General features: G+C 47.5%; 1 protein-coding gene across 4 annotated transcripts in view; it reads right to left on the reverse strand.

Annotated features, from left to right (window-relative positions):
• UNKL (unk like zinc finger) overlaps positions 1-14,713 on the reverse strand; it is an 87,660-nt gene extending 72,947 nt beyond the window's left edge. For 2 of the 4 annotated variants that reach the window (XM_073555201.1, XM_073555204.1), the window contains exons 1-2: positions 14,561-14,713; positions 11,668-11,877 (exon numbers count right to left, since the gene is read on the reverse strand). In XM_073555201.1, coding sequence (XP_073411302.1) covers positions 11,668-11,877; positions 14,561-14,625 — 275 coding nt within the window. In that variant the 5' untranslated portion in view covers positions 14,626-14,713. Of the gene's footprint in view, positions 1-11,667; positions 11,878-11,987; positions 12,124-14,560 lie in introns of those variants that run through there. The other 2 variants (XM_073555200.1, XM_073555202.1) reach the window with 2 other exon arrangements.
• Positions 14,714-20,872: the final 6,159 nt, after the last annotated feature.

Consider the following 20,872-nt stretch of genomic DNA (forward strand, 5'->3'; position numbering starts at 1 on the left):
TGGGATATTAGTGGTAGTAGTCCGGTGGCTCTGGCTGACGGGATGATGTGGGATATTAGGGGTAGTAGTCCGGTGGCTCTGACGGGATGATGTGGGATATTAGTGGTAGTAGTCCGGTGGCTCTGGCTGACGGGATGATGTGGGATATTAGTGGTAGTAGTCCGGTGGCTCTGGCTGACGGGATGATGTGGGATATTAGGGGGAGTAGTCCGGTGGCTCTGGCTGACGGGATGATGTGGGATATTATAGTCAATGTGGCTATGCGGAATGGGCGGGGCTCTACACTCAGCTATATATATCTCATTATAACTAACCGTAGTTAGTTACTATGCCCGGGCAGCGCCGGGTTTTTCAGCTAGTATATAATATATCACACACAGGCAATTTTTTTTCGTTTTTTAACCCCCCAATGAACTTAACTATACTGTATATAGGTGGATCCGAATCCCTTTGTACCGTGTGTACATAAAATGGTCAAAGAACAAGACTTAAGGCCCCTTTACATTTAGCGATGCACCAGCGATCCCGACCATGATATGACCCGGTCAGGATCGCTGGTGCATCGCTAAATGGTCGCTAGTGAGCTGCTGCACAGGCAGATCTTACCAGCGACACAGCAGTGGTCGTTACTTACCTTTCAGACGCGGCGATGATGACGTCCTCCCGCCCGCGTCCACGCGTCACTCGTCTGCGCTAGCAGGAAGCAGCCGACGAGAAATGGACCTGGACGATCTTGTGCGATCAGCGATAACCAGCGGAGGAGTCAGTCGGAGGTACGTATCACACATAGCGATATCGCTGCTACGTCACAAAATCGGTGACGCTTTAGCGATATTGCTAGCGATATCACTATGTGAAAAGGGCCCTTTACTTGCATGGAAAAATAAATTTCCACATTTGCAAATATATTTGCATGTGCACCTTTTACCAACAAACAATCCTGATACTCAGGAAACAAAAGGATATGAGATCAGGGTCAAACCTTCACATCTGTGCCAAACAGGAAATGTTTAATGAGAGTCATTGGTGTTACATTATGCTAAGTGAGACACGATGCAGTGACTTTATGTCATTCTGTGGATATTAGGTGGTGTACAGCACTAGGGCACAAGTGAACTCTAGCAGACTAGATTGTTGCACTCGTCTTAAAGCCTTCTTGTGCGAAAATACTTTAAAATTTCTCCAGGATTTCTACTCAAATCGGGGTATAGATCACTCGCTGGATCAGCTGTCAGAAAAGCCATCAAAAGAAGAAAAAATGTTTTATTCCACTCCCATAGCAAGCGGCGGGATTTACTGAGCGTGTGGATGTGTAAACGGCGGCAGTGCGCTCCGCGCGAGAACCACTGACCCGAAACGGACAACAATGCGGGATTATATTAGGGGTAACCATGGGTAGTTGACTATTTTCTAAAGAAAAATAAATAAAAATATAGTCTTAAAAAAAAAAAACAGTACTTGATTGTTATAAACATTTAGCTCCTTAGGAAAACCGTGAACCTGTATGCCTTCACCACAACATTGCATGAAAAAAAGTTAATATATGAATATATGTGACTTTGACTACGGACCGTGGGTGTCAGAAATGCATTGCCTGATACTTATTTTACACACTTGCTGTCGGCCATGTTTTTATATTGCATATGAAGGCTAATAAATCTGGACGATTTTAGAGCAGTGAGTGCTTGGGTTTTTTTTTCTGGAATTCAAGTATTGATTTTGGAGAGTTTTTGATGTGTATTTTCTGTAAAAATTTTAACAAAACCTGATGTCAGCAAAATAAGGGAGAATCCGGAACACACAGCTTATTTGTGACTTGCAGACTTTTAGGTTGCAAATTTTAGGTTTGTCGCATGTCAATTCATTCAGCGGCTTTGCTGCAGATTTCACTCATCCTAAGAGGCGGGGAAAAGTCATCACCAAATACAAGGGTGAAAAATGTATCATCTATGGGGTAATATTTCTTCTTGACTTGTGGAGAGTGAAAAGCCAAGGCTTGGCGTGTCAGAGTGAGGAGACTTATAGGCCATGCATGCTCGTCTGAAAAATTAAGTATGCAAATTACCTCTTCAGAGAGAAGGAGGACAAACTCTATGGACACCTATTGGAAGTAGTAATCTCTAAAAGTCAATATCGAACCTTGCCATATGACATGGGGTAAAAGCCAAACCACAATCTCAATTTGCAGACAGTGTTTCAGGGGTATTGCCCCTCGTCAGTGCAAAGTAAAAGATCTCATTTGGCTAGGTGAGCCTCTAACCTAGTCACATCAGATCTCATACTTTACACTGACGAGAGGCAATGCCCCGAAACACCACGTCTGTGAATTGAGGTTCTGGTTTGGCTTTTATTCCAAGTCATATGGCAAGATTAAAGGGGTTGTCCGGGCTTTTCACATAATCTCAGTACATATCTGGGCTGCAGAATTATGACAATAAGTAATTTACTTTCTGTCACTAGTTTGCACGGTTTTCTAGATATTCTGAACAGAACGTCCAAGGGGGGGGGGGGGGGGGGGTGTTATGGCATTGAAATGAGAACTGGTCGTAACCTCCTACTCTACTCCAAACATGCCCTCTATAGCAACAACCCCACCCTCCATAGCTACAGGCCCTCCCCGTCCACATGAAGAAGCCCTCATCACACAGTAACAAATCCTCCCCCTCTACCAGCCTCAGTGCAGAGAGCAGCTGCTGCTCCTCCCCCAGACACACACTGAATGGTGATCTATGGAAAGTGAAACTAGTGAGGAGGGAAAATCGTCCTGTATTCTGGGCCACTCCATGATTACAATACATAACTCATTATCAGTAATTCCTTCCCTCACTGTCCCAGGTTGCTGGCAGCAGTGAGAACAGACTGTGTGATGGCCAGTGATGGGTATCTGCAGCTTGTAATCTGCACAGGGGATGGCAGTCACTGATGTAATCTGTTTTGTGACAAAGCCTCTGCTGTGTGAATGAGACAGCTGTGTCACTGATGTTTTCACACAGCAGCAGATTTGGTGCAGTGTATGTGTGAGCACTGTCTTTCTAATGACACAAATACTGATGGAGCAGCCTGTCCAATCAGCAGCTGTAACAGTGTGAAGTGTTGGGGGGTGTATGTATGTATTTATTGTGCTGCTTTCAAATACAGGATCACTGCTGTGTTCTTTCCAATGCTGGAATGATGATAAAGATGAGTGCTGGTGCAGTTTACTGGCAGCCAATGAGTGGGCAGTGGGTGGTGCTGGTCACTGGATCTTGCTGGGAGTTTGGTGGAGCTTCGCACATACACTGCACCAAATCTGCTGCTGTGTGAAGACATCAGTGACACAGAGATGTCTCATTCACACAGCAGAGGCTTTGTCAGACAACAGATTACATCAGTGACTGCCATACCCTGTGCAGATTAGAAGCTGCAGACCCCCATCACTGGCCATCACACAGTCTGTTCTCACTGCTGCCAGCAGCCTGGGACAGGGAGGGAAGGAATTACTGATGAGTTATGTATTGTAATCATGGAGTGGCCCAGAATACAGGACGATTTTCCCTCCTCACTAGTTTCACTTTCCATAGATCACTGTTCAGCATGTGTCTGGGGGAGGAGAAGCTGCTCTCTGCACTGAGGCTGCTGGAGGGGAAGAATTTGTTACTGTGTGATGAGGGCTGCTTCATGTGGACGGGGAGGGCCTGTAGCTATGGAGGGTGGGGTTGTTGCTATAGAGGGCATGTTTGGAGTAGAGTAGGAGGTTATTTAATCTTGCAGCTGCTCTCTGCACTGAGGCTGCTGGAGGGGAAGAATTTGTTACTGTGTGATGAGGGCAGCTTCATGTGGACGGGGAGGGCCTGTAGCTATGGAGGGTGGGGTTGTTGCTATAGAGGGCATGTTTGGAGTAGAGTAGGAGGTTACGACCAGTTCTCATTTCAATGCCATAACACACCCCCCTTGGACGTTCTGTTCAGAATATTTAGAAAACCTTGCAAACTAGTGACAGAAAGTAAATTACTTATTGTCATAATTCTGAAGCCCAGATATGTACTGAGATTATGTGAAAAGTCCGGAAAACCCCTTTAAATAAAGGGTTGTTATCGACTTTTAGGATTGCTGCTTCCAATAAGCAGCACTGAAGTTGCAGTCCTCTTCCTTTCGATCAGTAATCGGTCACTCCCAGATCGCTCAGTGCGTATAGTTCTCAGTAGCACGAATGCTGTTACACGGGACGATGCACCGCAGAGAATGATTATCTTTTGCACAGTGCAAAAGCTTAAGTCACCCAATGAATGAGCTCGTGGGGTAATTGGCAGCCTGTTTACACTGCAGGATAGTCGTGGAATGAGTGTTATCAAGAACTCTCGTTCATGATTATCTTGCAGTATGAATGCATCGTACTAATGCAGTGCACCAACAGCGTGAGTGGAACGGTATTGCTTTTTGCCTCCTATGCGTTACGAAATCTTCCAGATGTTTTTCATTTTTCCTCCTTCTTACGCCAAACAGGGTGTAAGGACTTTACAGTATTGAGGATTTATAAATAAAAAGTCTATATATCATGAAAGTCAAGAACAACTATTTGGTGGAGGAGGGTATAAATCATACAAACTTCTGCTTAATTGTGATCCCTTCTCGTTTGCTCTCTGCCATTCTGCACAAATTGTAATCGTCCGGAATATTAACTAGCAGTAATCTTACAAGTAAGATGGAAAGTTAGCCGTGTGAGGAGCGTGGCTTCCTTCCAGAACCGCTTGTCAGAGACACATGATCTATGAGAACGGAGAAAAAAAAAAAAAAAAAAAATATGGCAAAACAGTCAGCATTCCTCCAAGAAAGGAATTTATGTCATGCAAACAAAGAGGCAAAAATGAGACAGGAAATACCCAGAGACAAAAGGGAAGTCCACGACCATGTGGTGACTCCAGAACAGCAACACTCAACTTCTGGACGGATCAGGCATAAAAACAACACGAACTATATAAAAAACAAACAAACAAACCATACACTACTTCTCACTGCTGTCATACCTACCACCAAACAACATTACACTCCACAGATAAAGGCCAGGCTTCCCGATAATTCCTATGGCCAAGAATAATGCATGTGTGGCTGATACACAAGGATAAGAGCAATGGTGGAGGGTCGCAGTGTGTGCACACCCACCTATACCGTGGCATTGTAGCACTAGCGTACACCATCACGTTATCATCTAAAGTCTGAACTCTGGGACCCGCACAATTCTGAAAATCAAGGTGGAGATTTAGCACTGAGTGTTTCTGGTGCAGCGGCGTTTCCAGCCGCCTGTCTGTGCGGAGACCTGCAACCAAGGCTCGGTCACTTCTGTAGTTTTTTGCCGCAGTTCCCCTGCGCTGTCGGTAGCCTGGGCGCCGCTGTGCAGAAAACGTGAACGGGTGCAGCTCCGAACTTAAGGGTCTCTCACCGATCCTAATGTTGCAGCACGGCACCCCAATCATCTGCTGTGCAGGGGAACTGCAGCACGGCTTATTAACTGTGAATATGGCAGCGGCAGCTCCCTGCATACGTAGGAGGCTGAAAGCCCTGCTGTACAAGGAAAACTTTAAAGGGGACATAGTGCTAAAGCACAGCCTTGTTTAGTGCAACACCACTTTTTTTTGTTTTTTTGCACCCTTCACTATTTTTTTTTTTACCCCTGAACGAGCCCTCCTCTGTGCAGGGGAAATGAACAACGGACTTTTTGCAAGTGAAAGGCTCAATGATGTCCCAGTAATAAAGGCACAGTAGAGGCCCCATGCACCACTATAGGAGACCTATATCTGGAACAAAGAAACAAATAAGGAAAAAAAAGAAAATCTTACAATTCTTTAAATTTTCTCATGAAAACTATTTCAAGCACAAGGAAAGGCGACAAGTCCACGGCACACGCGCGCACTTCAGCTATGCTGTATGTAAACATGACATCCGCATTAGTCATACAATCGCTCTAATGGAGTAATTAAGATAAGATGCCGACTGCAACGTTAATTATTCATAGATCTGCAGAAACAGCGCTCAGGCTTTATCACAGGCTGAAAAGCGGACACTTGGCAGGGCAAGCGGACTGTTTAACTGCACGGCAGCGGAGACCCTCCTAATCAGGCTGGAGCAGATTGGCTAAGCTCATAAACTAGTATGGGGCAATATTACTGAACTGAAGCCAATGATGGACACATTGTGCAGCCTGGGCTCCTTGTCCATGGCAACCAATCAGAGCTCAGCTTTCTTGTGTTAAACAGATCTGGGACAATGAGAACCTCACTGTGATTAGTTGCTAAAAATCAGTGTGGCTGGTTTGGATTTTTAACCCCTTAACGACCGCCGAAACGCCTTTTAACAGCATCAGTTAAGCGTATTTATGCCTCAGCGCCGATTAAAAAGCGGCGCTGAGAAATCAGTGTATAGCGTCCCCCAGGGTCGGAATTTGTCCGGAGTCTCCGCTACCGGGGGTGGCTGAAACCCCAGAGAACATGATTCGGGTCGAATTTTACCGACCCCAGTGTTGCGGTCACCATTATATTAACGGAATAGCAGCAATCGCAAAAAAAAAAAAAAAGGCTGATTTCCCATTTAATTTCTTTCTCCTCTGATGTGTTCACACATCAGAGGAGAGAGAAATAGGGTCCCCGATCACCGGTACCTCCGGAGTCCCTGCATCCCCCTGTGAAATCCCCCGGGGCCACTGGCGTCTTCTTCTGGGAAGAAAATGGTGGGCGCATGCGCAGTGCGCCGGCCGAGATCTGCCGGCCAGTACCTGTTTAGGTACATCAGGGGGTTTCCAAACACGACATGGCGCCACCATTGATTCCATCCAATTTTGCTTTCAAAAAGTCAAACGGTGCTCCCTCCCTTCTCAGCCCTGTCATGTGCCCAAACAGTGGCTTTTCCCCACATATCAGCGTACTTAGAAGAGAAATTGCACAACGAATTTTGTGGTTCATTTTCTTCAAGTACCCTGGTGAAAATAAAAAAAAAATTGGTTCCAAAGTAATTTTTTTGTGTAAAAATGTTAACTTTTTCCTTCCACATTGCTTTAGTTCTCGTGAAGCAGTTGATGGGTAAATAAACTTCTTGAATGTGGTTTTTTGAGCACCTTGAGGGGTGCAGTTTTTAGAATGGTGTCACTTTTGGATATTTTCTGTTATATTGACCCCCCAAACTCACTTCAAATGCGAGATCCTTAAAAAAATGGTTTTGTAAATTTTGTTGGAAAAACGAGAAAAATCGCTGGTCAACTTTTAACCCTTATAACATCAATATATATATTTGTTTATGTAAAGATGACATGTGGGAAATGTTAATTGTTAACTATTTTGTGTGACACCACTTTCTGATTTTTAGGGCACAAAAATTAAGTGTGAGAATTGCAAAATTTTCCAAATTTTTGCCAAATCTCCTTTTTTTTGTATAAATAACCGCAAGTTATATCAAAGAAATTTTACCACGAACACGAAGTACAATATGTCACCAAAAAACAATCTCAGAATCAGTGGGATTCGTTGAAGCATTCCAGAGTTATAACCTCAAAGTGACAGTGGTCAGAATTGTAAAAAATTGGCCCGGTCAGTCATTAAGTACCAAATTGGCTGTCACTAAGGGGTTAAAGGTGTTCCAAGTGGAACCAGTCCCAGGATACTTTTTTTCCCCCTAAATCAGTTTTGAAGAGTTCTTTTTTTCCTTCCTTTTACACAAACATCTGCTCGCTGTAAGGTGCTGATCAGTGCTCGCTACAAGAGATGAGCGGACTCCACTCACTTCCGCGTCGGACCGGTACGTCACCTCTTCACATGTCTGCCGCCTCGTGTGCGTATCGTGCGGCGATCATTAGGGCACGTGTGCAATGGCTGCCGCTCCTGCACGAGATCCGGCAGATACCTGTTCACATGGCGTCACCTGCTCTACACAATTACTCTGCGGATGTGATTACCCCCTTTATACAGGCCAATGCAAACGGTGTTGGGACGGAGCAAGCAGCAGTCGGTCATTTGGTCCTCGTATAGTTTGGATATTGTGGGGAGCACGCCCTGCAACCAAACAGGGAAGAAAAGCTTATTTTGCTCATTGTTACCCATTTACAGGTGCCAATGATCAGGAACCAGCGGACCCCTTTAGTATATATGTTACCTACATACTTGATAAGACAAGCCTCACCAGAGGCAATGATCGAAGAAAGTCAGACCTCTAACCTGCTAACAGCAAAAGTAATGGCGAACATGTGCCTACAGAGGAGCGAGCAGCCACTAGTAGGCGGAGGGGGTAGGTTAGCCGGAGGGAGGTATTAGAGGGTGGCTCCCACACGTCCTGCCTGACCTCCTTCTTCTCTATTTTCAAACACGTAGAAAGCATGGCTGAAGGGGTGTGTGTGATCCGGGAGAGGGGGTGAGCCTGTCTCGCCACTGCAAACAAAGCACAGACCGCTCAGAAAGAACCCATTACTGCTAAAACAGGAATTCATGCCAAAACTATGAAGCAATCCAGAGTGGCAATCCCTGTAACCCATCCACAAGGAAGAAAACAGCTGCAAACTTCTCTGCACGCCGACTTATTCTTAGCAAGTTCTGCACAGTTTACACTAAGTAACGCCGCCATTGTGAATTTATATGACACTGTATAATACATGGCGGAATATATATATATATATATATATATATATATATATATATATATATATATATATATATATAGTGTAATTGATTGTTCTAGTGTCTCTTCCAGCAGCATTTGGGATTAACACGGTGGGAGTTGTAGGATTGCAGTGTCTCTTCCAGAAGCATTTGGAGCGAAGACGCTGGGAGTTCTAGTATTGCAGATATTAATATCTCTTCTACAAAAATGTATTCCAAAAGCAAGCGAGCGTGCTCCGATATCGTGTTATTCGAGTATCTCGAGCGTGCTCGAATAATAGGTATGAGTCCCCGCAGCTGCATGTTTCGTGGCTGTTAGGCTGTGTGCACACACTGCGGATTCTGCTGCGTTTCCGCAGCGGTTTTGGCCGCTGCGGACACGCAGCAGTTTTAGCTGCGGTGTACAGTACCATTCATTTGAATGGGAAAAAAAAAAACGCTGTGCCGACGCTGCGGAAAAAAACGCGCGGATTTGCTGCGGTTTTGAATCCGCAGAAAGAATTGCATGTCAATTCTTTCTGCGGAAACCGCTGCGGGTTCCTATCTCCACCATTGTGGAGATAGTGAATCCGCAGGACCAAACCGCAGGCAAAACCGCAGATAATCCGCAGGTCTTTGGACCTGCGGATTATCTGCGGTTTTTGCAAAATCCGTGCGGATTAATCCGCAGCGGATTCCGCAGCGTGTGCACGTACCCTTAGACAGCTGCAGTACAGGTGCTCATTTCCTGCTTGTTAGCCACAGTCTCATTATATTTCTGATCTGCAGCGTGTCAATTCTTTCTACATTTTTGCTGTGCTTTTCTACCCATTCAATACATAAATTCAGGAAAAGTATGAACCAGCTCACCTAAACGGCTTACGGGCGTGAAGAAGCAGGGAAACGTGTGAAGAAATCCAGAAAAAAAAAAAATTAAATCCAGCTCCTAAAATTCCAGGCTTTTATTAAAAACAAAGGTTAATAAATACATGGGAGAGAAAATTTCATGGTGACCTGGGAGCAACACATTCCAGACGACCTTCTGGCGTTCTCAAAGCTCTGAGACAGAACGCAGAAAGGACGCATAAAACGCGTTCCGCTCCCAGATCACCATGGAATTTTCTCTATCGTTTTTTAAAACTTTTTTTTTTTAAATAAAAGCCTGGAATTTTAGAAGCTGGATTTCATTCCTTTTATCTGAATGCATAAAAAAAAAAAAACAAAAAAAAAAAAAAAACACACACATTAAAAACCACACATCACCAGCAAATCAAAACGTACATAATGTACTCTACGTTTTTCACAAGGAAATTTATACATAAAAAGCTGCAGAAGAGCATTGTGTGAACATACCCTAAAAGTGGATGTATCACTATCAAAAATATATTTTTAGCTCCAGATCGTTAAGAAAATAAAATTAATCTAGGAGAAAACAATCTTGGCATTTCCCTATTAGTACGGCGCTAGAGAAGCCTAATTTTAGCAGCTAATTAACCGGTGACAAAACAACACATAACAAAATAAAAGTGGCAATTAAATTAATTACAGACGCAAAAATCCTTATCACAAAATAGGCTCCACGGAGTGCTGCGAGCACCAAGCGTTCAGTCTCCATGGAAACGCTTTGTTCTAAAAACGTAATCCATACTCCGCTGCTAAAATCCGACCTCACAAGTTCATTCATTATTATCAGTCTATACCAGTCATCCGAAACATGCAGCTCTATAGTTGTTGTGAAACTACAACCCCCCCCAGCATGGCCTGACAGCTGGCAGGAGTTGTTGCTTTCACCCTGTAGTTTCACTATAGAGCCACAGTATGCAGAGGACTGATCGGTATGAGACGCCTCCTTAAAGAGGAGTTCCCATAGTTAATAGAGTGGCGCTACTCTGCCATCTCCATCAGTCCCAGAAGCTTTAAGGCCACTTTTACACATCAGTGTTTGACTACGATGCAAGTACCGGCCACGTGACTCCTGGCCAGAAAGCAACATCTGCATAGGCAGAAACGAGGCTGCGGAGTTTGAGTCAAGAGACCTGTGTGCAGATCTGTACATCGTGATCCGTGCTCGGACCGTGAAATATGGATGGGTGAAACCGAGCGGGAGCAACCATGGCTCAATTTAAATAAGGTACATAGGACCTCGGTTATCATGATTGCCAGGAGCCCCAGCACTTTGACACAACACCCCTTTAAGTAAGCATTACACCTTGATTAGTAATGAGCAAACGTGCTGGGATAAGGTGTTATCTGAGCATGCTCGGGGGCTAACCGAGTGTCTGCGGCGTGCTCGAATACCATGTTCTAGTCTCCGCAGTTGCATGTCTCGCGGTTATTAAGACAGCCACAAGACATGCAACCGCGGAGACTCGAACATTTTTTTCGAGCACACCAAAGATATTCGGTTAGCACCCAAGCATGCTTAGATAACACCTTTGTTTGCTCATCACTAATCTTGATCCTTCTTCTCACATCTGCAGTAAGGGGAACAGTTGGACACAGATGATTGGCAGCTCCCGCCAGGATTAATGGGCTCAACTGATAATCATCTAATGTGTATGGGCATCAACAGACCGCTAGCGAGGGACTTGGCCCCACTTTCACATTAGTTTTCAGTCTTCATTCTTCTATATGGAAAGTTTAGCAAACAAAATACAAGCAAAAAATAAAAGAAAGGAGAATAGATACCTTGACCCAAAAGGAAAGCAGTAGATGACAGATTGGAGTGATAATTGCTGATTAAACACACGTTTTCTGCACAAGTGCCTAGTGCCAGAGGCAATAGAGGGGATGCAATAAAACAATGGAGCAATAAGTTGCTTAAATGGTTATTGTCAGCTGCTATCACTTTAATGTCAGGTGAGGGTCCGACTTCTGTGACCCCCCCCAAAAAACCTTGATAATAAAACTGCTGCAGCATTAAACTGCTTTTCGTCTACAGCACAGGGGCTATGCAGAATACTTCTCATACAAGTGAAAAGAGTATGTACAACACAATTTTATAAAAAAAAAAAAAAAAAATTATAAATTAAAGTCAAGGACTAAAGAAAAACAAAATGGACTAAATACTCACTCATCTCCATCGGGACACATTCCTGTGGTTTCATCGTATTTTGTACAATAAACGTCCGGGCTGTAGTTAAACGTCCCGTCTCGTCTCCGGATGGGTCTGCGACGACGTTGGTTTAAGAAATGCCAGTGAAAGCAGGTGAAGGGTCTATGCTGGGTACATTTGTGCTGCAAAAACAGCGGGCACTGCTCGGTCCGAAATTCCTTAAGATACCTTTAAAAAGAAGAAATTAGGATTTACTAGACAGATTTAAAGAGTCTCCAAAACTTGAAATGCAATCCATAATCCACAACAGAGAGAGGCGGTTCATAAAGGGGTATTACCTGAGTAGTAATAAGAGGAAGCGAGAATAGTCTGAAACCACTTTTCTTAGAACTCTACATGGTTCCATTCATCTGCTGTTCCTCCTGGAAACGTATAAATAAAATGGACACTATGCTATTCTTATTGTTGCAGGGGCGTGTCCCTACAGAGTCTGAAACTGGCAGTGCTGATTGGACAGTTTCAGACTGTGCAGGGACACGCTACTCCCAACACATCATATATTTCCAGGAGGAATAACAGAGGATTTGCACAATGCAAAGTTATTAAACAAAAAATATGCTCTTGAATTGTCATTTATTAAAACGGAAACCCATCAGGGTCCTTCTTTCCAACAATTTGGGGAGAGGGCAGGAGTCAGCACCCCCATGAAGCCGTGCCTATGGCTGCAGCAGAGCACACAGACCGAAGAGGCTCCCGGGTAAGAACAATATCTGGGCTTCTTTGCAGTTCAATAGCTCATCATAATGTACAATCCCACCTTCTTCAGAGGTGGTAGTGGCCCCCGTAGCTCATGGGCCCCTGCGCTGCTTGCATAGGTTGCCCCATTGGTGCGTCCGCCCCGGGATGGCTGGGCTTCTCTGCAGTACGGCACAAGCAATCACAGGTTCAAACCCTTCAGGGAATCTGGTAATAACTTTTATACAAGAGTTAAAATCTCCACAACCTTCCTATTAGGCTATGTGCACACGCTGCGGAATGGAGTGCGGATTTGGCCGCGTGGATTTTGTAAAATCCACAGGGAAATAGACCTGCGGTTTTACCTGCGGATTGCTCTGCAGTTTTTCATCTCCACAATGGAGGGAGATGGCAAACCGCAGCGGAATCCGCAGAAAGAACTGACATGTCAATTCTTTCTGCGGTTTCAAACCGTGGAAAAATCCGCACCGTCTACAGTGTTTTTTTATTCCCATAGGGAATAATGGTACTGTACACCAACCCGCAGAGGAGCCCCCCCCCGGGGCAGGGAGACACAGGAGCCCCCCCCCCCCCCGGGGCAGGGAGACACAGGAGCCCCCCCCCCCCCCGGGGCAGGGAGACACAGGAGCCCCCCCCCCCCCCGGGGCAGGGAGACACAGGAGCCCCCCCCCCCCCCGGGGCAGGGAGACACAGGAGCCCCCCCCCCCCCCGGGGCAGGGAGACACAGGAGCCCCCCCCCCCCCCGGGGCAGGGAGACACAGGAGCCCCCCCCCCCCCGGGGCAGGGAGACACAGGAGCCCCCCCCCCCCGGGGCAGGGAGACACAGGAGCCCCCCCCCCCGGGGCAGGGAGACACAGGAGCCCCCCCCCCCCGGGGCAGGGAGACACAGGAGCCCCCCCCCCCCGGGGCAGGGAGACACAGGAGCCCCCCCCCCCCGGGGCAGGGAGACACAGGAGCCCCCCCCCCCCCGGGGCAGGGAGACACAGGAGCCCCCCCCCCCCGGGGCAGGGAGACACAGGAGCCCCCCCCCCCCCGGGGCAGGGAGACACAGGAGCCCCCCCCCCCCGGGGCAGGGAGACACAGGAGCCCCCCCCCCCCGGGGCAGGGAGACACAGGAGCCGCCCCCCCCCCGGGGCAGGGAGACACAGGAGCCGCCCCCCCCCCCCCCCGGGGCAGGGAGACACAGGAGCCGCCCCCCCCCCCCGGGGCAGGGAGACACAGGAGCCGCCCCCCCCCCCGGGGCAGGGAGACACAGGAGCCGCCCCCCCCCCCCCCCCCCGGGGCAGGGGGACACAGGAGCCGCCCCCCCCCCCCGGGGCAGGGGGACACAGGAGCCGCCCCCCCCCCCCCCCCCGGGGCAGGGGGACACAGGAGCCGCCCCCCCCCCCCCCCCCCGGGGCAGGGGGACACAGGAGCCGCCCCCCCCCCCCCCCCCGGGGCAGGGGGACACAGGAGCCGCCCCCCCCCCCCGGGGCAGGGAGACACAGGAGCCGCCCCCCCCCCCCCCCCCCGGGGCAGGGGGACACAGGAGCCGCCCCCCCCCCCCCCGGGGCAGGGGGACACAGGAGCCGCCCCCCCCCCGGGGCAGGGAGACACAGGAGATGCCCCCCCCGGGGCAGGGGGACACAGGAGCCGCCCCCCCCGGGGCAGGGGGACACAGGAGCCGCCCCCCCCCGGGGCAGGGGGACACAGGAGCCGCCCCCCCCCCCGGGGCAGGGAGACACAGGAGCCGCCCCCCCCCCCCGGGGCAGGGGGACAGAGGAGCCCCCCGGAGCAGAGGGACGCGGCTGCACAGCGCTGACATTTTGCAGAAAGACAGGAGGGAAAGGGGGGCAGCCGTCCGGGAACGAGCAGGCGGCGCTCGCAGCGATATTCTCAGACGCGCCCCGCGCTCTAGTGGAGCGTAGCGCACAGGGAAGAGGCGAGTCCTTGCGCTACGCAACCAACGTAGCGGCTCTACAAACAAGCAGACCGGGGCACGCGAGCTACGAGAGTAATCGCGCCCGGAGCAGCGGAAAGCGGCCAGCGACGCTCCAGAGCCGCAGCCTAAAGCCGCACACAGACCAAAGTGCAGAAAACCAGCCCGCTCCTCACACAGCCACACAATGCTGCCCCAATACCAGGAGCCGCCTCCATCCCCGCGCCCGCCACTTACGTGTAGTGAGTCGGTTTCTCGGTCTGCGGGGAGCCGCTCAGCGCCGTTTTCGAAACCGACGGCATTTTCAGTCAAAACAAACATGAGCGCATGCGCGGGAATCCGGGAGAGCCAGCTCTAAGCCACTCCCCCCCGTGAGTGACAGAACCCCGCCCCCGGCCACTGCCCTCTCTGAATGACAGAACTAGCAAGAACCCGCCCACTTTCTGGGTAATAGCTCCGCCCAACGCCTTTCCTTTGATGGGAGAGGGAACTGTGAGCCACGCCCTCTCCAGTCTGGCCCCGCCCCTGTGTTGAGTTTTCCGCCGCGGCGCGCTGGCTGCACAGTCAGGTGCACGGTCACTGGATCATTGTCACGTCCATTCTAGTCTGTCACAGTCTGCATCACGTCCACTCCAGTCTGTCACAGTCTGCAGATCTGTGGTGTACAGCTGTATGGGAGATTCCTTTCCATAAGGTATAAATGCAGTTGCATTAGGACCTATTTGGAAAATCTCGGGTTTCGCCATATAAATTGCAGAAGTTATTCAGCTCTCTTAAGCTGATGAGGCTGTTGTACTTACTTTGAAAATCCAATTCAGAACGCCCGCATAATCCTTTACGAAAGTTTAAATTTCCTCCTCAGTGTCCCTCCTCCCTGCAGGGATCTCACACTGCTCAGTACAAGCTGCAGCTGTCAGTCGGGCTGGATGGGCAGAGGCTGAATACACTTGGACTCAGGAACTCTCACTATTTAGCTGGACTCATAAGATGCCCGTCTTAAAGGGTTTTTTTCAGGCTTACAGGTTTACGCGCACGTTTTGCATTCTTTGAGGATTCACAAGTCTGCACTCACATAGAGTGACTGCAGACTTGGATCACATAGAGTGACTGCAGACTTGGATCACATAGAGTGACTGCAGACTTGGATCACATAGAGTGACTGCAGACTTGGATCACATGGACTGACTGCAGACTTGGATCACATAGAGTGACTGCAGACTTGGATCACAGAGAGACTGCAGACTTGGATCACATAGAGTGACTGCAGACTTGGATCACATAGAGTGACTGCAGACTTGGATCACATGGACTGACTGCAGACTTGGATCACATAGAGTGACTGCAGACTTGGATCACATAGAGTGACTGCAGACTTGGATCACATAGAGTGACTGCAGACTTGGATCACATGGACTGACTGCAGACTTGGATCACATAGAGTGACTGCAGACTTGGATTACATAGAGTGACTGCAGACTTGGATTACATAGAGTGACTGCAGACTTGGATTACATAGAGAGACTGCAGAGGTATCACATAGAGTGACTGCAGCCATGGATCACATGGAGTGACTGCAGACTTGGATCACATAGAGAGACTGCAGACGTATCACAGAGAGACTGCAGACTTCGATCACATAGAGAGACTGCAGCCATGGATCACATGGAGTGACTGCAGACTTGGATCACATAGAGTTGTGGCCAAAAGTATTAACACCCCTGCAATTCTGTCAGATAATACTCAGTTTCTTCCTGAAAATGATTGCAAACACAAATTCTTTGGTATTATTATCTTCATTTAATGTCTTAAATGAAAAAATACAAAAAGAATTGTCCTAAAGCCAAATTGGATATAATTCCACACTAAACATAAAAAAGAGGGTGGACAAAAGTACTGGCACTGTTCGAAAAATCATGTGATGCTTCTCTAATTTGTGTAATTAACAGCACCTGTAACTTACCTGTGGCACCTAACAGGTGTTGGCATTAACTAAATCACACTTGCAGCCAGTTGACATGGATTAAAGTTGACTCAACCTCTGAGGACTTGAGAAACCAAATTGTGAGGAAGCATGAGCAATCTCAAGGCTACAAGTCCATCTCCAAAGACCTGAATGTTCCTGTGTCTACCGTGCACAGTGTCATCAAGAAGTTTAAAGCCCATGGCACTGTGGCTAACCTCCCTAGATGTGGACGGAAAAGAAACATTGACAAGAGATTTCAATGCAAGATTGTGCGGATATTGGATAAAGAACCTCGACTAACATCCAAACAAGTTCAAGCTGCCCTGCAGTCCGAGGGTACAACAGTGTCAACCCGTACTATCCGTCAGCGTCTGAATGAAAATGGACTGTATGGTAGGAGACTCAGGAAGACCCCACTTCTTACCCCGAGACATAAAAAAGCCAGGCTGGAGTTTGCCAAAACTTACCTGAAAAAGCATAAAACGTTTTGGAAGAATGTTCTCTGGTCAGATGAGACAAAAGTAGAGCTTTTTGGGCAAAGGCATCAACATAGAGTTTACAGGAGAAAAAAAGAGGCATTTGAAGAAAAGAACACGGTCCCTACAGTCAAACATGGAGGAGGTTCCCTGATGTTTTGGGGTTGCTTTGCTGCCTCTGGCACTGGACTGCTTGACCGTGTGCATGGCAGTATGAAGTCTGAAGACTACAAACAAATTTTGCAGCATAATGTAGGGCCCAGTGTGAGAAAGCTGGGTCTCCCTCAGAGGTCATGGGTCTTCCAGCAGGACAATGACCCAAAACACACTTCAAAAAGCACTAGAAAATGGTTTGAGAGAAAGCACTGGAGACTTCTAAGGTGGCCAGCAATGAGTCCAGACCTGAATCCCATAGAACACCTGTGGAGAGATCTAAAAATGGCAGTTTGGAGAAGGCACCCTTCTAATATCAGGGACCTGGAGCAGTTTGCCAAAGAAGAATGGTCTAAAATTCCAGGAGAGCATTGTAAGAAACTCATTGATGGTTACCGGAAGCGGTTGGTCGCAGTTATTTTGGATAAAGGTTGTGCAGCCAAGTATTAGGCTGAGGGTGCCAATACTTTTGTCTGGCCCATTTTTGGAGTTTTGTGTGAATGATCAATGTTTTGCTTTTTGCTTCATTCTCTTTTGTGTTTTTTCATTTAAGACAAATTAAATGAAGATAATAATACCAAAGAATTTGTGTTTGCAATCATTTTCCGGAAGAAACTGAGTATTATCTGACAGAATTGCAGGGGTGTCAATACTTTTGGCCACAACTGTAGAGTGACTGCAGTCTTGGATCACATGGCGTGACTGCAGACTTGGATCACATAGAATGACTGCAGACTTGGATCACATGGAGTGGCTGCAGACTTGGATCACATGGACTGACTGCAGACTTGGATCACATGGACTGACTGCAGACTTGGATCACATGGACTGACTGCAGACTTGGATCATATGGACTGACTGCAGACTTGGATCACATAGAGTGACTGCAGACTTGGATCACATGGAGTGGCTGCAGACTTGGATCACATGGAGTGACTGCAGACTTTGATGACATGAAGTGACTGCAGACTTGGATCACATGGAGTGACTGCAGACTTGGATCACATGGAGTGACTGCAGACTTTGATGACATAAAGTGACTGCAGACTTTGATCACATGGAGTGACTGCAGACCTGGATCACATGGAGTGACTGCAGACCAGGATCACATAGAGTGACTGCAGACCTGGATCACATAGAGTGACTGCAGAACTGTGTGGATTAAACCTGTGTGAATGTGAATGCAAGTGTACAATAGAAGACAATAGTGAAATTTAAAACATGGCTTAAGAACAGTTTGTTTTATACACTTTTCTTTCTGCTTTTTTCTCACTTTTGGCGCATAATTTTTCAAGTATTTTCCCATGGCTTTTTTATAGGTCTTGAAAAACACCTGAAAAAAAAAAAAAACAATATGAAATTCATGATTTAAAAAAATAAGTACGGAAAACGCGTCAATGAAGAATCCATTTTTCCATTTCCTGTTAGCTTCACTCCACCCTTCGGCAAATCCACCCCAGGGTAGGGCAACACACGTGTGGTTTGAGGTGCAATTTTTTTTTTTTTTTTTTTTTTAACCAAAGCCAGAAGAGATCCAGCAGGAAGGAGAAATATAAGGGTATGTGCACACTGAGTCTGTTTGTTGAGTTTTTGGCACAAAAACTAGCGTGAAACTCCCATGTTTTGAGTTTTCGATAAGGATTTGGAGAATTTCCGCTCATTTTCCGCTCCAAAATCTCCATGTGCACATAGCATAAATCTGTGACCAGGAAGAAGGATTTATATATTTACACCACTTTTTCCCATGTTTGGCATAAAAAAGCATGCCACATTTTTTTTGCAGATTTTAACCAAAATCCAACAGAAATAAATAATCCACATGCGGGACATACAGATTCAGATAGTTGTCGGCTGAACGACTAGCCAACAACTATCTGTCCCAACTCCTGCTTACACAGGAACTCTCAGAGGGAGACAGCAGATGCCAGACTTCGGTGGTAGAGGATTATTGCTGCGGGTGCTGAAATTTAGCAGGTTGGATCCTTCTCACCACAGACATATTCTCATTTGCACAAGGAAAGACTAGAAGCAATGGGATGAAACTGAATGGGAGGAGACACAGATTAGATATTAGAAAAAACTTTTTGACAGGGTGATCAATGAGTGGAACAGGCTGCCACGAGAGGTGGTGAGTTCTCCTTCAATGGATGTCTTCAAACAGAGGCTGGACAGACATCTGTCTGGGATGATTTAGTGAATCCTGCATTGAGCAGGGGGTTGGACCAGATGGCCCAGGAGGTCCCTTCCAACTCTACGATTCTATGATTCTATGACATCATCTGTCGAGGGAAAATCGGAAGGCTCACATCTAATGGCTTTGTTCACACCTGTGTTGAAGGTTTCATTACAGATTGCTAAAAATACAAGAAATAAAGTAGGGCAACACTACGTCTTCCCATGATATTACGGAAACCAAGAAGGAAACATGGCGGATCTCATTATAGTTAGTAGTGTCCGACGGGCGCCGTTGTGATGCATCTCTCCCTTTCTTGTACTCCATTTTTTCAGCTCCCATGATGGCACGCTTCTTAAATCAAAGGCAAATTGACTAGTGTGCGGTACGAGCATGCTGGTGGCACAGTTACTGACATTGGTTATATTCACATGCCTGGGAATCCCCACCCCTATCCCTGACACATAGAGACGCCACTCCTCCATTACTGTAGTACGCCTCTCCGCCTCCATGTTGCCTCCAGCTCCTCTATTGTTACTTCCCCTTCCCCTTCTACTCTTACATTCCCACCCTTTTCTCTTCTCCACCTGCAATGACCCCAGCAGATCTCATTCTCACTTCTTGCCAGACATTACTCCCCCTCATTGTTAAATATCACCCCCATTCTTCACGAACAATGCGACAGCACAAAGATTTCTGTGCGTAGAGCTTTACGAAGAACACTTCTCTGACTATGGGATGCACAAATGACAGGAGAAAATAATGTTTTTTTGAGGAGACCTTCAGAACTATCTATGTTCTATACTGCCAGGCCATAAATCGTGCCTGCAAAAGTGAGAACACATTGTACATGAAGTGGAGACGGCATAAAACCCAAAATTGGTCTTTCTGTAGATTTCGGCTCTTTTTCTATTCCTTTAACATATTTGCACTATAATACATACTATTAACACCCCAGACCATGGTAAAATATAGAGTGATCTAGGTACAAAATTACTGATAAAGTCCACACATTAATATCCTAGAGAGGGTCCCACTCCTGTCCCCCTCCCAGAGCTATAACGAGGCAACACCCCCGACACCCCCTAACCAACGAACCATAATGGGGCAACACTCTCATCCCCTTCTGCTAGCCATAATGGAGAAAATCTCCCAGACCTCTCTATCAGCCGTAACGGAGCAACACTCTCGGCCCCCCTCTATGATCCATAATGGGGCAACACTCCTGGACGCGTCTACGAGCCATAACAGAGCAATACTCCAGGCCCCCTCCATGAACCATAATGGTTCAACACTCCTGGACCCCTCTACGAGCCATAACCAGGCAACACTCCCGTCTCTTTTTAAAAGCCAAAATGGAGCAACACTCCCGGCCACCTCTACGAACCATAATGGAGCAACACTCCCGGCCCCCTCTATGAGCTATAATAGGACACCACTCCCGGACCCCTTTTACCAGCCATAAGAGGGCAACACTCCCGGCTCCCTCTATGAGCAAAAACAGGGCAACACTCTCGACCCCCTCTGCAAGCCATAACAGAACTATACTCCCGGCCCCCCCCTCTACGAGCCTTAATGGGAAAACTCTCCTGGCCCCCTCTATGATCCATAATGGAGCAACACTTCCAGCCCTGTCTATGAGTCATAACGGAGCAATACTCCCGGCCCCCTCTACGAATCATAATGGGGCAACACTCACAGCCCCCTGTACCAGCCATAATGAGACAACAATCCCACCCCCCTCTACCAGCCATAACGGGGCTACACTCCCGACCCCCTCTATG

The sequence above is a fragment of the Dendrobates tinctorius genome, unplaced genomic scaffold (assembly GCF_039654945.1).
Source record: "Dendrobates tinctorius isolate UK_male_01 unplaced genomic scaffold, ASM3965494v1 ptg000222l, whole genome shotgun sequence".
In the NCBI taxonomy this organism is placed as follows: Eukaryota; Metazoa; Chordata; class Amphibia; order Anura; family Dendrobatidae; genus Dendrobates; species Dendrobates tinctorius.